This window comes from Thalia democratica, chromosome 8 (genome assembly GCF_965202585.1).
Source record: "Thalia democratica chromosome 8, ktThaDemo2.hap1.1, whole genome shotgun sequence".
NCBI classification, from domain to species: Eukaryota; Metazoa; Chordata; class Thaliacea; order Salpida; family Salpidae; genus Thalia; species Thalia democratica.
In genome coordinates this window covers 14906425-14919954 of record NC_139172.1, presented here as the reverse complement: position 1 = coordinate 14919954, position 13530 = coordinate 14906425, and the positions used below count along the sequence as shown (strand labels likewise).

The 13530-nt window shown below is 23.9% G+C and overlaps 1 protein-coding gene across 1 annotated transcript; it reads left to right on the top strand.

The window, feature by feature from the left end:
- The first annotated feature begins 1084 nt into the window (after positions 1 to 1084).
- Positions 1085 to 6079, top strand: LOC145842799 (tumor protein p73-like). The gene is made up of 2 exons (XM_082950281.1): positions 1085 to 1140; positions 4234 to 6079. Exon 2 carries the CDS (start codon positions 4265 to 4267, stop codon positions 5666 to 5668), a length of 1404 nt encoding a protein of 467 aa, XP_082806407.1. The 5' UTR covers positions 1085 to 1140; positions 4234 to 4264; the 3' UTR covers positions 5669 to 6079.
- The last annotated feature ends 7451 nt before the right edge of the window (positions 6080 to 13530 follow it).

The window sequence follows — 13530 nt, the reverse complement described above, 5'->3', positions numbered from 1 at the left end:
ATTTTATCTTGAAGATTTTACATTTATCATATTAAAAAAATCATCACTCATTTAAAAAACCAAAAAAAAAGTGTGAGTACCAGATTTTTTACAGTATGATAAAATTTAGAGTAGTATAAACAAAATATAAAAGTATTAATTCTACAACCACTATAAATTCTCACAGAACAGTTTAAAAAATTTATATTTAAACAATTTAAATATGCTAAGTGTCTAGTATTTAAGCATGTACTTAATGATTACAGCATTGTTTGCTCTAGTCCACTATTTAAGGGCATAGGGGGGTCCGACATTTTTTTTTACTAAAAATAACATTGGATGTTATATGAAAACTTGATGTACAAACTACAACCCAGTTTTTATAGAATAAACTTTTGAAATATTGTATTTTTTATAAAAAGTTTCCGATACAAACATATGGAACAAACATATGGATCGCAAATTTTTTGAGGTTAATTTTCTCGGAAATTTAAAAAATCACTAAAAATCTATCTTCTCCTTCATTTTTTGAGCTAGAGACCTCAAACTTTTAGGAAATGTTCCTTTTATAGTTTAAAATACTTAAATGTTAGAATTTAAAAAATATTGAAAAATAAAAATTAAAAAAAAAACAAAAAAATAGATAGTTTTTTATAAATAAAAAAAGATATTTAAAAAAATTTAAAAAAATCGTGCATTCAATCTTTTTAAAATTTAATAATGGACTTTCTGTGAAAATTTGAAGAAGATTGCTTAAAAAATAAAATAATAATAAAAGGAGTAGATAGATTTTTAGTAAAATATTTTTTTTTTGCGTTTTTAGTTTGTGCCTTCCATTTGGAACCTATTGAGGTCACCAACTTTGATCGCTCTTTTAGCTACTTTGAATTTTTTCAAGTGGTTAAAAATGTCTGATAGCTCAGATAAAACTTTATAAAATAAGATCAACTTGTAAAAATCAAGATGGACCCCACTATAATCTTTATGCAAGTTAATGTTACTGTTTTTTTGTAAAACTTTTTCATAATTATTTTCTGGTTCTTAGTTTGTTTCTCAGCCTAAATTTTTGTGTAAAACTGATTTCATATAATTGTTATTAGAACAATTGAGCTTGGAAATTGTCATAGCTAATCTTATCTTATATACTGGATGGCTTGTCAGGTGAATTGTTTGTGATTTGTATAGTATGATGTACTTATTTGTAAACCATACTTTTGTTTACTGTTTTGCAGAATTTGTATATTGAAATTTACCAGACAATATTCTCTGTACCAGGGATTGGCAAACTGCTTAAAACTAAATATAAAAAAATCAAAAATAATATTTTTTATGTAGAAAACTTAAAATTAACTTAGAATTTCGTTTTAATAACGAATATTAAAAAGTGCTCTATTAATGCTTCTTTTATTACAACATTGTTTTTTTTCATTACATAAAATGTGTTACAACAGCTATGGCCCACAGACGGCCTCTTTCTTTACAGTACAGCTTTCAAGCAACTTTTTTAGGAAAAATTGGCCTTAGAAAATAAAAAAAAATGAATAAAGGTAAATATCAATTAAGATAAAATCAAAAAGTCCTTTTTTCCTTTTTAGTCTGCACCTTCCATATGGAAAATATTGAATTACCGACTTAAATTTAATCTATTATGTCTCTAAAATAAGCTGTAAAAAGTATCTGTTAAAATGAAAGAACTATAATTAATCTACCGTAGTAGTATTGCTTCATATGAAAATGGTTTTTTATTTCTAGTATAAGTATTTATTCATTTTATTGTGACCAATAATCAACTATTATAGTTATATTGATATATTTTAGATTTTTTGAAATAGAATATTAGTACAATACCTGAACAATAAGATAAACTAAACTTTATTATCATAATACTCACAATAATACTTTATTTGCATCGGTTACAAACGTTTTTACAGTATTTGGAAGATTTGAACAGTTAACTATAATCTATATAAATATAACAAACTTATATTTTGTATAATGCACATAAAATGTTGTATTTAAATGAGTTGTTGTGAAATAGGCTGTTAATAATTGTTTGCTGATTTTTAAGTATGTTATAAAATGATAATTAGTTTAATAATAAGTTAAGTAATATAATTATATTAAAAATTTGACTAGCTATTTAGAATATTTTTAGATACACAAAACAAAGCAATTTAGTGATTAAAATAAACAGAAAAGCATTGTTTTGATGATTTTAATAATTATTAAAAATAAATGAAAAGTTTTATAATAATTTATACTTAAGTTTAAGTATCATCAATACAAGTAGTTCTTATAAAATATTTTTTGATTATAATTATGAAAAATATTTTATGAGGTTATGTAAAAATAGTTTTTCATAAAAATTTTCTTACATATCATGAATCATATTGACCTATGATATCTTTCTAGCATTCAGTTTTATATTTATCAGCGTGTGTAAAAAAGTTGCATATGTTTATGTACATCAGAAATTAAATGTACTTCTTATATTTTTATTAACATCAGTTGTTAATTAATCTTTTACTGCTAAAAAATGTAAAAAAGAATTTACACGTTTGTTGGAGTCCTGTAATGAAGTCATTTAACAAAAATTGTTGATAGTTTTTTATGAAAGTAACAAGGTTGTTACAGAAATAGTATAAAAATAATATTTTTTTGTTTTTATGAAAAGTCATTTGTTTTTGTTTTTTTTTTGTGAAATCTGTAGTATGGTGAAAAACATTTTCTAACATGTTTTAAAAGGTATAAAAATTATAAAAAATAGAACAATTAAAGGAATAGGAGGGTAAAGGCATTTTTACGAGTAGTAATATTAGCAATTATATTAAAGCAATAAGCATAAACTTAGTCAGAGGTACAAAAAAATTATTAAACATTGTAATATTGTCATTCTTGTTAAAAATTTTTGCTACAAACCTATGAATCACAAATTTTTAACTTTCAATTTACTTGTTATAAAAAAATACAAAAAAATTATCTTGTTCTTTTTTTAGACTAATTACCTCAAATTTTAGGAATTTTTCCTTGCGTTATAAGAAAAAAAATCATACTGTAGAGATTTTGAAAAAATACTTATGACCAAAATAAGAAAAAACATCTAAATTGTTTTTATTTTTTTTAAATTAAGATTACTCAAAATAAAAAAAGATTGATTTTTATAATATTTTACTTTTATTATTTCTTTACAAAAAAAGTTATACTCAAAAAAAAAGGATTGTTTATTATTAAGTTAAGATGCAGCTGAATAAGTTAAAGAAAGATTGATTAAAAAAACTTGCTTAAAAGCAGAAGAAGAAAATTTATTTTTAATATAGTGTTTTTAACTTTTTAACTTCGCCGTTTCATAAAGACCTCTTTGAACTCTCTGACTTTATTCCCTCATATATCAAAAACTAATTTCATATAAGAAACTGTAAAATAAACTGTTAGCTACGTTAAATATCTTTATAATAAGATCAAATTGTAAATAAGTGCCTTAACCCCATATGCTCTTTAAAAAAAGCTGATGTAAAAACTAAAAAAAAAATAAATCCTTTGGCCTTATGCTATTAATAAAAAATAACATGTTTAATCATTTTACTCTAAGAAAAATGATAAGATCAAAATAAGTGATTAATTTTTAAATTAATAGTTTTGTAAATTAATGGTATCAGTATTTTTTATACCCAGAAAATCTAATATAGATTGAATACAATGTATTTTCAATGTAATTATAAATTAAAGTTTAAGTTAAAGGAAGTTTATAAAAGTAGAAAGTATTTCATTTATAATGATTAATTCTTTTATTAATAAAAGTCTGTAAAAAAACTTATTGCAAAAAATAAAAGTTGTCTAGCTAATTGAAAAAAAAATGTTTGATCTCTAAAAGTTATTTATGAAGACAACTTAAGTAGTTTCTTAAGATCAATGTATAATAGCAAACAAAACTTTATTTTATTTAGTAAATTCAACAAATGTCATGACGTTGTTTTCTGTATTGCCTAAATTTAATTGAAATATACTAATGATAAGACTAAAAATTTTAAAATTAAGTTGCATTATAGTTTAAACCTCAACTGTTTAAAATTTTATTAAAACTTTTCAACATATGTATTAATTTATGTTGGTTTTAGTTTTTTAACATTTTGATAATTAATAGAATATTTCATAAGTTTAGTTCACATCTTTAGATAAATATATGTTTGCAAAACTATTTTTTTCAAAGAAATATGAAAAATAAATCAATTTTAAAATTGCTTTTAAATTTTATAGGTACCTTTTATTCAATAGAAAAAATAAAAAAATGGGAATATCATCAGCAAACGAATGTGGTGATTTTATGGACAATAGCTACATTTCGGGTAAAAATTTCAGTTTTGCTGAAGAGCCAATAATTAGTACAGAATCTTATAAAAAGGATTCAATACAAGAAATAAAATCTTCCAACTCAATTTCATTTTGTGAAAAGCATCAAAACGATGCTTCTTTATGTGATTGTTTGCCTCCTGTGCTTGATGATATGGCGCAAGACTGCTTTAATATGGTTGGCATAAGCGAAAGCAGCAATGTTACTCTTAATCAGCTATTAAGCATGAGTACAGATAGTAATCGGGAATTTTCGTCCACAACATACACAACACAAGCACACCAGAAAAGCTATGATTATTATCCAAGTGATAAAAATTTTTGTATAGATCAAAAAAATGACATACACCAAGCATCATTCCATACTATGACACCAAGTTCAAATATAAAATTTTCACCCTATGCAGCAGATACATCAAAAGTTAATTTCTTTGAACCACAGACTCACGAAGAAGAAATTTACTCCGACTTGTTACCATCTTGTACAACTAAATTAGAACACACTTGTCAATTAAATACGCCAACTTTTGGCTACTTATCAAGTGCGGATGCTGTAAAATCTACAGAATTTTGTAACTGTCCTGGTAGATTTGACTTTTCTTTGAAAAAGTTTATAAATGATCCAAATAAGCCTATAACAAAATCAATACCCTTTACTTATTCACCAACTCTAGATAAAATATTCTACAAAGAGGGAGTTGAAGTACCGATTGTGTTTAAATTTAGTAAAGATATTCCACCTTCATCTAAAGTTTTTATCACAATCATGTTTAAAAAACAAGAGTATAAGCACCAACCAGTCCACAGGTGTGCTGTTCATGTTGATCAAAAATCAATTCACCCCGAAAGGTTTATGACGCTCAAAAGAGATGACAACCCCTCAAACTACGACTGCTTCCACGAAGGTCACGATTCAGTAAACTTCGAAGTCGGTACAACTGGTAGGGATGGGCAGCTAGTTGTGATGGGGGAGTTCCATTGTCTCAACTCTTGTGTTAGTGGCTATCGCCGAAGAGATCTAGTAATGCTGTGTCAGCTTTACTACCACGGTGAAATTGTAGGCACTTCTTTTTGCGACATACACGTTTCTACATCACCTGGTAGAGACAGAAAAACCAAAGAAGAAAAGGCTTTGAATTTAAGCAGCCAAAAAAAGAAAACTTGTGCATCAGATTGTTGCAAAGAGGAGAAGCAGTATTTTCCTATGGCTATTGGTAAGGGAGAAAACAATAAGAAGCAATATAAGGTTGAAATTAAAAGAAAACATCTCCAAACTGTTATTAATTTTGTTCATGGAATGGCTGGTGTTGAAGTTGATAAAATTAAAAAGATTGAGAAGTAATTTGCCTAACCGAAAGTATTAAATTAGTTGTAAATGGTAACAATTTTTAAGAACTTCAAGCGAGCATTTTTATCCACCAAGACTTAAAATTAAATTGATGCAAACTCTGATCAAGAATATGTGTTAGTTTTGGGTATGATAATTTTTTGTTGCCTGTAAAATAATGAAAAGTTTTCTTAAGCTATATAAATTTCACTTTGTTTTTGTAAATACATTCATGTTAGAAAATTCTTTACTTTTTGAAAGGTTTCAAATTAATGTTTTTCAACAATTCTGTAAAATATTTTTTATTAGAAAATTCTGAATTATGGTAAATTTACGTTTTTATAATGTGTTTTTGATACTTTTTTAAAATAAAACAAAAAATGACATTTGTCATTGGATGTGTTGAAAATATTGTAAATAAAAAGAAATTAAATAGATTTAGTAAAAGCTACTATTGTTTGAAAATTAACAATTAAGTAATAAAAAAATAATTAAAACGCATTTTTGTGAAGTATAATATTACTAACTTAATCTCAAATGTCTCAAATATCTTCATATGAAAAATGTTTGTTAAACTGTGTTTAAAGATTCCTGTAGAAAAGTTAATACAAAGTAACATAAAAATATTTATATAGATGAAAATAAAATAAAATTTATTAGTTTTTAATTATAAAGTAAAATTGAGAAAGGTAATGTATGACAATGAATGTATAATTTATTAATAAATAAAAGTTTGTTGTTTTTAAGTTGAAAATTTAAGTTTGTCTAAACTTTAATATTGCGGTTTCAATTATTAACAAATTCTATAATATATTAACTTACCTTTAAGCAAGTCTTAAACAAATAAGGACCCTTACTTATAAAAACGTTTTAAGCGCTTTTATGCTGACTCCCATATTTGTACTATTTGATATTGAAATGTTGATAACTAAACAACAAATACTGTTTACCAATTAAGCCTGCTTCACATTAATTTCAAAAAAATGCTTTAAACACTATGTAATTTATAACTATTTTATAAAGCACAGAAACTAACATAACATCCGAATTAATGTTTGAATTACCACAACTTCATAGATTAAATATTTTTCATGTAAAACAGGTATATTAAATATAAGGTTAATCGTATTTAAAACGTGCTCAGTAGAATGTTTATGTATGTTCTGTTCACCGTGTTTCCTTTTTATTTTATCCTGTAGTTTAGCTCTCAAAGTTTAAATGGTAAAAGTATAAATTTGTTGTATTTTGACATTCTATAGATTGTCCATTACTAATAAAAATTACTTTGGGTATTAAAAGTTTGCAATATTTATCCAAAGTTTAATGACTTTTATTTTGCCAATCATCAAAAAATATAACTGTTCAGTTCAAAAAGTTACAATAGGATTGAAAATAAGTTTTAAAAATATCTGTAAAAATAACCTTGTTAATGTTTCTTACAAACAAACAAAAGTTTTAGTTTACTTTGAAAAGCTAAATGTTTTATTTTTAACAACCTTTTACTTTTTTTAAATGTAATCTGTGCAGAACTTGAAGTATTGCTTAACTTTAAAAAGGTTAAATGGTTTTGCTAAAATCATTAATTTCATAAATATCTGTAAAGCCTATTTAACGAATGACGTGTAATTTTTATCAGTAGATATAAAACTACTTCGATAAAACACTCCTTTTGTGGTGTTAAGTTGTATGAAATAGGTTGACACAAATTATAATCAACGATACAAGCACTTCAGTTAAAAAAAGCATTGCGTATTTAATGATTTTACCATAAAAATTTGCTTTTAAAGTATAAGATGTTTACAACATGGTTAAAATAACATTTTAAAATTTTTATTAAATAAACACCGTGTTTTAATTTACTTAGTTAAAACAAATTTCATGAATTAAACTTTCAAATATAAAAAGTAAAATTAAAAGTAGCTTTTAATTTGTACAAAAAGCATTCTAAAATATTTTTAATAGCTAAAAATACATAATAGTTTACATTACAACATGCTTTTATTTCTGTTTTGCTCAAATTGGTGACTCCATAATGCTTTTAGTTTATGTAAAAAACAATAACTTACTTCAAACATAATGTTATAAACTATTTAGTTTATCAGAATTTTAGTTTTGGGCTTTATTAGTCTAATAAAAAAAATAGCTCAAGCTGTACTTCTCTTATGGTATATACTTAAAAATAAAGATTTTTTAATGATTAGACAGCTTTGTTAGTATTAGCTTAATTACTATTCACAAAAATGACTTAGTTATTATTTAAATCCGTGCTTTTCAAAATAAGAAAAATTTTCTTTTGAAGTTTAAAAAAGTTTTAAGAAAAATTGAAAAAAATATTTTTTAATTTTAGTAATGATGTTATGATATTGATAAAAACGTTTAACGTTTAAAATTATAATCAATTTTAACAAAGTTTTTAAGACTTATTTTAATTGTTATATGAGGTTTTGTTCTCAAATTTTTTAAAAGTTACAAATTTATGAGTATATGATGTTAAAAATACCTATTGGATTCAAAGCTGAATATATATTTTACTTTAACTAAACTTTTTAAAGCCAATACCTATACAACATAAAAATTTTATACAACTATAAAACTAAAATTTATTAATCCATTTTAAAACTATTTATGTTTTATTGTTAGTTATAAAAGTAAATTGTGTCTTAGAATAAGTTTAATAAAAAATAATTAGGATCGATTGTTGGGGGTTTATTGTCACTTCAAGTATCTTGTGCTCGGAAATAGACCGATACATACCCAGGTTGGAGTTACAGCAGTTGCTGTCCTATCAAATATTTTTATAAGTAGAAATTTTTATGACTAAAATTAATCCTTTTAATGTGCAGTTTGTTTTGTTGTGCAAACTATAAGTAAAGCACTATAAATTAAAACATTGCAATACAACATGATCTTTTTACTAAAATGTTAGTTTCAAATAACAATTTAATATTAAAAAACTTTAAAAAAACTAAAACTGTTTTAATTACGGAGTTAAACTTATTTCAAAGACAGTAACAAAATTGTTTTTTTTTAATGTTCTTTTTATAAGATATGATAAATATACAAGCTATTCGTGAAATAGTTTATAACTTTTTAGCTTAATTTAACCTAATTCTTTAGAAAATATTATGATTTCGAAAGTTAACTTTTACTATCTGAATAAACAGACAATTTTTGCCGTAGAAGTATGGAAATCTAGTGTAAATTAAACAGTGCAAGAGTTAAAACTTTTTCCAACTAGATTAAATTCCAATAAGATACATAAAATATCTGAAAAAATCATGATTGTTATTAATAGAAATATAATTTACATCTTTTTTTAAGATACCTACTTATTTATTTTTCTAGTTAATACAATTTTGAGTTGTTTTTAAACATTTGATTTTGTATTTTTTTTAAAAGTAAGTAGTTCAAAAGAATTATATATGCTTTCAAAAACGGTATATTCATAATAAGTAATAACAATACTACTTTATTTAACTCTAAACAAACATTTATCAAAATTGGCCAAGTGGGGTACATAGAAATACATTTACTCTACACACGCTCAAAAAGTTTTTTACAAGGACCTGGTGTACGAAAAACCTTTTGGTTATTGAGTCGTAAACCACTTGGATACACTTTAACGTCGTGTCCAGGACAAACTTTTAAATAACTAAAGCTTTTACTTGTATTCAACATTTTTAGTTTTTATAAGCTTTTGTTTTGTTACAACTTACTATACACGTACACTACTTTTAAATCAATAACAATTGAATTAATATAATACTAATTTAACAAGTGCTAATTAAGTGTATACCAAACTGTTTAGTGGGCACATTGCAGAGTTAATACTTATCAAATGCTTATTGTTGACAGCTTTAGATAATTAAAGAATCAGTAATATGACTTTTTAACTTGCTTAGTACATACTATATCATTACATTAAAAAATTGAATAGTTAATTGAGTGATAAGTATTGTTTTTAAACTTATTCAGATGTCATACAAAAAAGTAATTAAGTTCATTATTCTTAAAATACATAGTTTTAAGTTTTTAAACTTTAATAGTTGTAAAAAATTACTTTTCAAAACTAGAATTGAGATAAAAAAGTCTAACAAAAAATTTTAACTTTTTTATATGTATGTTTAGACTTTAGAAACTATTTTTTACAATAAAACTGTTTTGATAAATAATAAAACAAGCTTCAAAAAAAGACCAAAAACGTTATTATATGCTTAAAAAACTTTTATTAAATTTAATAATAAAAATCTTACACATATTTTAAACAACTTCTTTGCAGCTTAAATTAGTTTCTAAGCGTTTTAACTTTAACATCTCACATTAGTGCTATTCATTTCAGTAGTTTTAAAGTAAATTTATAATAAGTTTAAAAGTTATAAACGTATATTCAAAATTTTAGTTAGGTGAAGTTCATAAACTTAGTGTTAAACAAATCATAAAACAAAAACAAAAAAATTCAAATATTTATTTTCATTGAATCTGCAAACATATGTTACTGAGTGAAAATAACAACTTCAACTTTTTGTAATTTACTGATATTGTGTAATTAAAAACAATAGTGTTAGTATAGTTTATTAAGCACGATAAAGTATCAACAATCAAACATTTCGGTTAAAGGACATGGTGTATAGAAGAGTTTTAAAGTTATCGGTAGAAAAACTTTTCGTTTAAGAAACAAAATTTAACTAAACTTAATAAATAATAAACTGTAAGCAAGAAATCGCATTTAAACTTCATTAGTATTTTTACTATAAAGTAATAGAAAATTAAATATAACAATATTGTAACTAAAGTCGCTAAGTTAATATTTCTGTTTTAATAAAGTATAATACTTCATCGGTTTAATTAGCAAAGTTATACTAAAACCTATTTTTAATTTTGTTTATTTAAAAAAAAATAAATGAATAGTGGTTTTTAATATTTAGGAAAAGTAATATGTTTTTTTTTCTAAAGTAAAAATTATACACCTAATTAATTTTTAGACTAGATCTGAACTGCAGTCAGTTGGTACATCAATAAGGTACGCATCTTGAACCTAGGTAAAAGTGCTAACATCTACTTTTTTGATAAAAATACTATATAATAAACTTTTCTTAAATTTAGAAATCTAAAAATGTGTTGTACAGTAACATGTCAACTAAGTACGCACTTTAAACACAGCGCAAAAGTGCGTACGCTTCCGGCAGTGCGTACTTAGAAAATTTTGGTCGTGAATTACCTACATTAAGCCTTACTCAAACATGGTAAAAGCCACTGAGGTTTACAGAGGACTTTTAATTAAAAATCTTAACTACAAAAAACTCTGACCAAAAAAACAAAATAAATGTTGAAAGTATATTAGAAGTCTTGAGTACTTATTTAATATATTTTTTGAGTATATGTATTGATATATATGTTTATATTCAACCAAAAAACTTTTTTTTATACTTTAAAATTTATGTAGTACATATAATTAATTACTTATTTTAAATTAATAAAGATGATACTTTTTTAAATTGTGTGATTAAGTTTTTTTTTTTTAATTGTATGGTCAAATGAAGAAAAGAATACTACGGCAGATGAGGGTAAGCTAAAGGATGTTTCTATAAATAGCTAAAGTTTACAGGCTACCAATATTCTTGATAACGTTTTCACAAAGTCTGTCATTCTATAAGGAGAGCTGTCTTAAGCAGAAACGCAAGTAGCTGCTGGTAACAACTATGGAAAGCTACAATTAGCTTTAAAATATTTTTAAAACATTTTAAAAAGAACTAGCGATTAACAAAAAGTGTCAAAAACCTAAACGACAAGCTACACTAACATACATGTTTTCAAAAGCATCTAGCTCTAAATAAATCTCAATTACAATGTTCTCTATTTTCATTAATATTACTTTTTAGCTTATATTTCAATAATAACGTATGTAAATGTCAATTTCACTGTTCATTGTTTTTGTTTATTTAAATTTTGTTATAAATTTTTATACCCTTTTTACATTTATACTTCAATCATCGGGTATGAAAATATTAGTTTATCTATTCATTATTTTATTTAAATTAGTAAATTTTAATATGTTTGTTATAAGTATTAAATTTGATATACATTTTGTAAACTTATTTTATGTTTCCTTTTTATAAGCTTTACTAAGTATAAAAAATTCATTCGTATATTCTTCACATGACAAAAAATCATCAAGATATGTAAAAAAGCGAATATTTTTTCATAACTTAAGCTGAACTTTTAGTTAACAATCCAAAATTTTCACAAAGTCACAGTCCCAAAAAAAACTTTAGTTACTAAAGTACTTTAGTTACTAAATTAGTATAATAAAAATTTAAGTAATGCTTTTTTGCTTAAACTTTAAGAAATGTATATTTATTAAAGGTAACCTTAGTCGTTCATACACACATAATTCATCTATACCGTGTCAATTCTACTCATTTTTTAGGGTAGTTTTACGTTTATAACGTGTGTCTACTTCCTTAATTGTGTCTTTGACTAACTTTACCGATTTATTTTGTGTTATTAGTACTTTAGTAATTATTTTTATAATACATAAGTTAGTACTTGTTTTTTTTTACTTTGAATAAGATAAAAAATATTCACTCTTAGTTAAGCTGTTAACTTATGAGTAAGGCGAGAATAGTGAATAGTTTACTTAATTCAGACTTTTATATGCCATTTTTTTATATCTATAGTCAGTAGTTTCGTTAACGATATACCTTCGTTAGCTTTTTAACAATCGTTATCAAACTTTCTCAGTCTTACTATACTTAATTTTTTAAAAACAAGTTTTAAGTCTATATCAGGGGCATCGCGTAGGGTGAAGCATTGTAACAGATGCTTCAATTAAAAAAGTTTAAAGTTCTATTTTAAAGTTATAAAACTCTGAAAATTATTATTTCAAGAATAAGCTTTTGTTTACAAATGATTACTGCAATTGTATTACTTTTATCGTACTAAGTAAATTTAAATACCAAATTAAGATGATTTAAAACTCTTGTAAATTTTCTGCAACCCCTAACAAAAGTACTACGCGTCGGTACTGGTCTAGATATTAATTTAAATTGAAGTAAAAAAACTTTTCATTCAGAAATTTTAAAATTCTAATCTTAAAAAAATAATCTTCCTAAATTTTAAGGTCCATAATTTATATGCCTAAATTTTAATATAATTAATTCTGATAAAATTTAAGTTCTAAAAGTTTCCTAAAGTTTTGTTTTAAAAAAAATGTCTTTTAAAATTAGGTAATAGTGTAATAGTTTTAACTTAATTAAAAAAAAGTATACCTAAAAACTAAATTTAAGATCTTAAACTCTATAAAGCGTTTTTTATGGTTTGTGTTTAAAGATTTTTTTACAAAACTAACTATAATTTTTTGATTTTTTTTGAAACCTTCCGTATAACTTAAATCTTATCTTAAGTTTTGGTTAAACTCGCCTTCAATGTAAAATATAACTTTAATAAGATAAATATATATATCAATAAATACTTACTCAGAAAGTACTAAAATTTTATATTTTTATTGTTCTAGTAATTAATAATCTTGTTGCAAAAAAATGTTTAAAATACTATTTATTGTGTAGAAGTTAGTTTGTAAGTTTATTAGTATGAACTCATTTGTAATGCATTTTTCTAACGATTGTTATTGTACTGCTTTATTTATTTAATTAATTTTCTAAAACGTTTTAGTTTTTGGATAATCATTACATTATTAGACCTTAAGTACAGCTTTTAGTGATAATTAAAGTCGAATGAAAAACATACTGTAAATCATAGCAGTTTGTTTAGTTTGCAGATATGTTAATATTAATGGCAGTTTGTTTTAAAGTGTATTACTTCTGAAAATATCAGTACTAAAACATTTTATTCAGTTACGTCTTGGACTACTTGCTGTA

What these genes read in the sequence shown, in the direction of transcription:
- LOC145842799 (XM_082950281.1), top strand. Translation starts at nt 4,265, where the DNA reads ATGGGAATATCATCAGCAAACGAATGTGGTGATTTTATGGACAATAGC.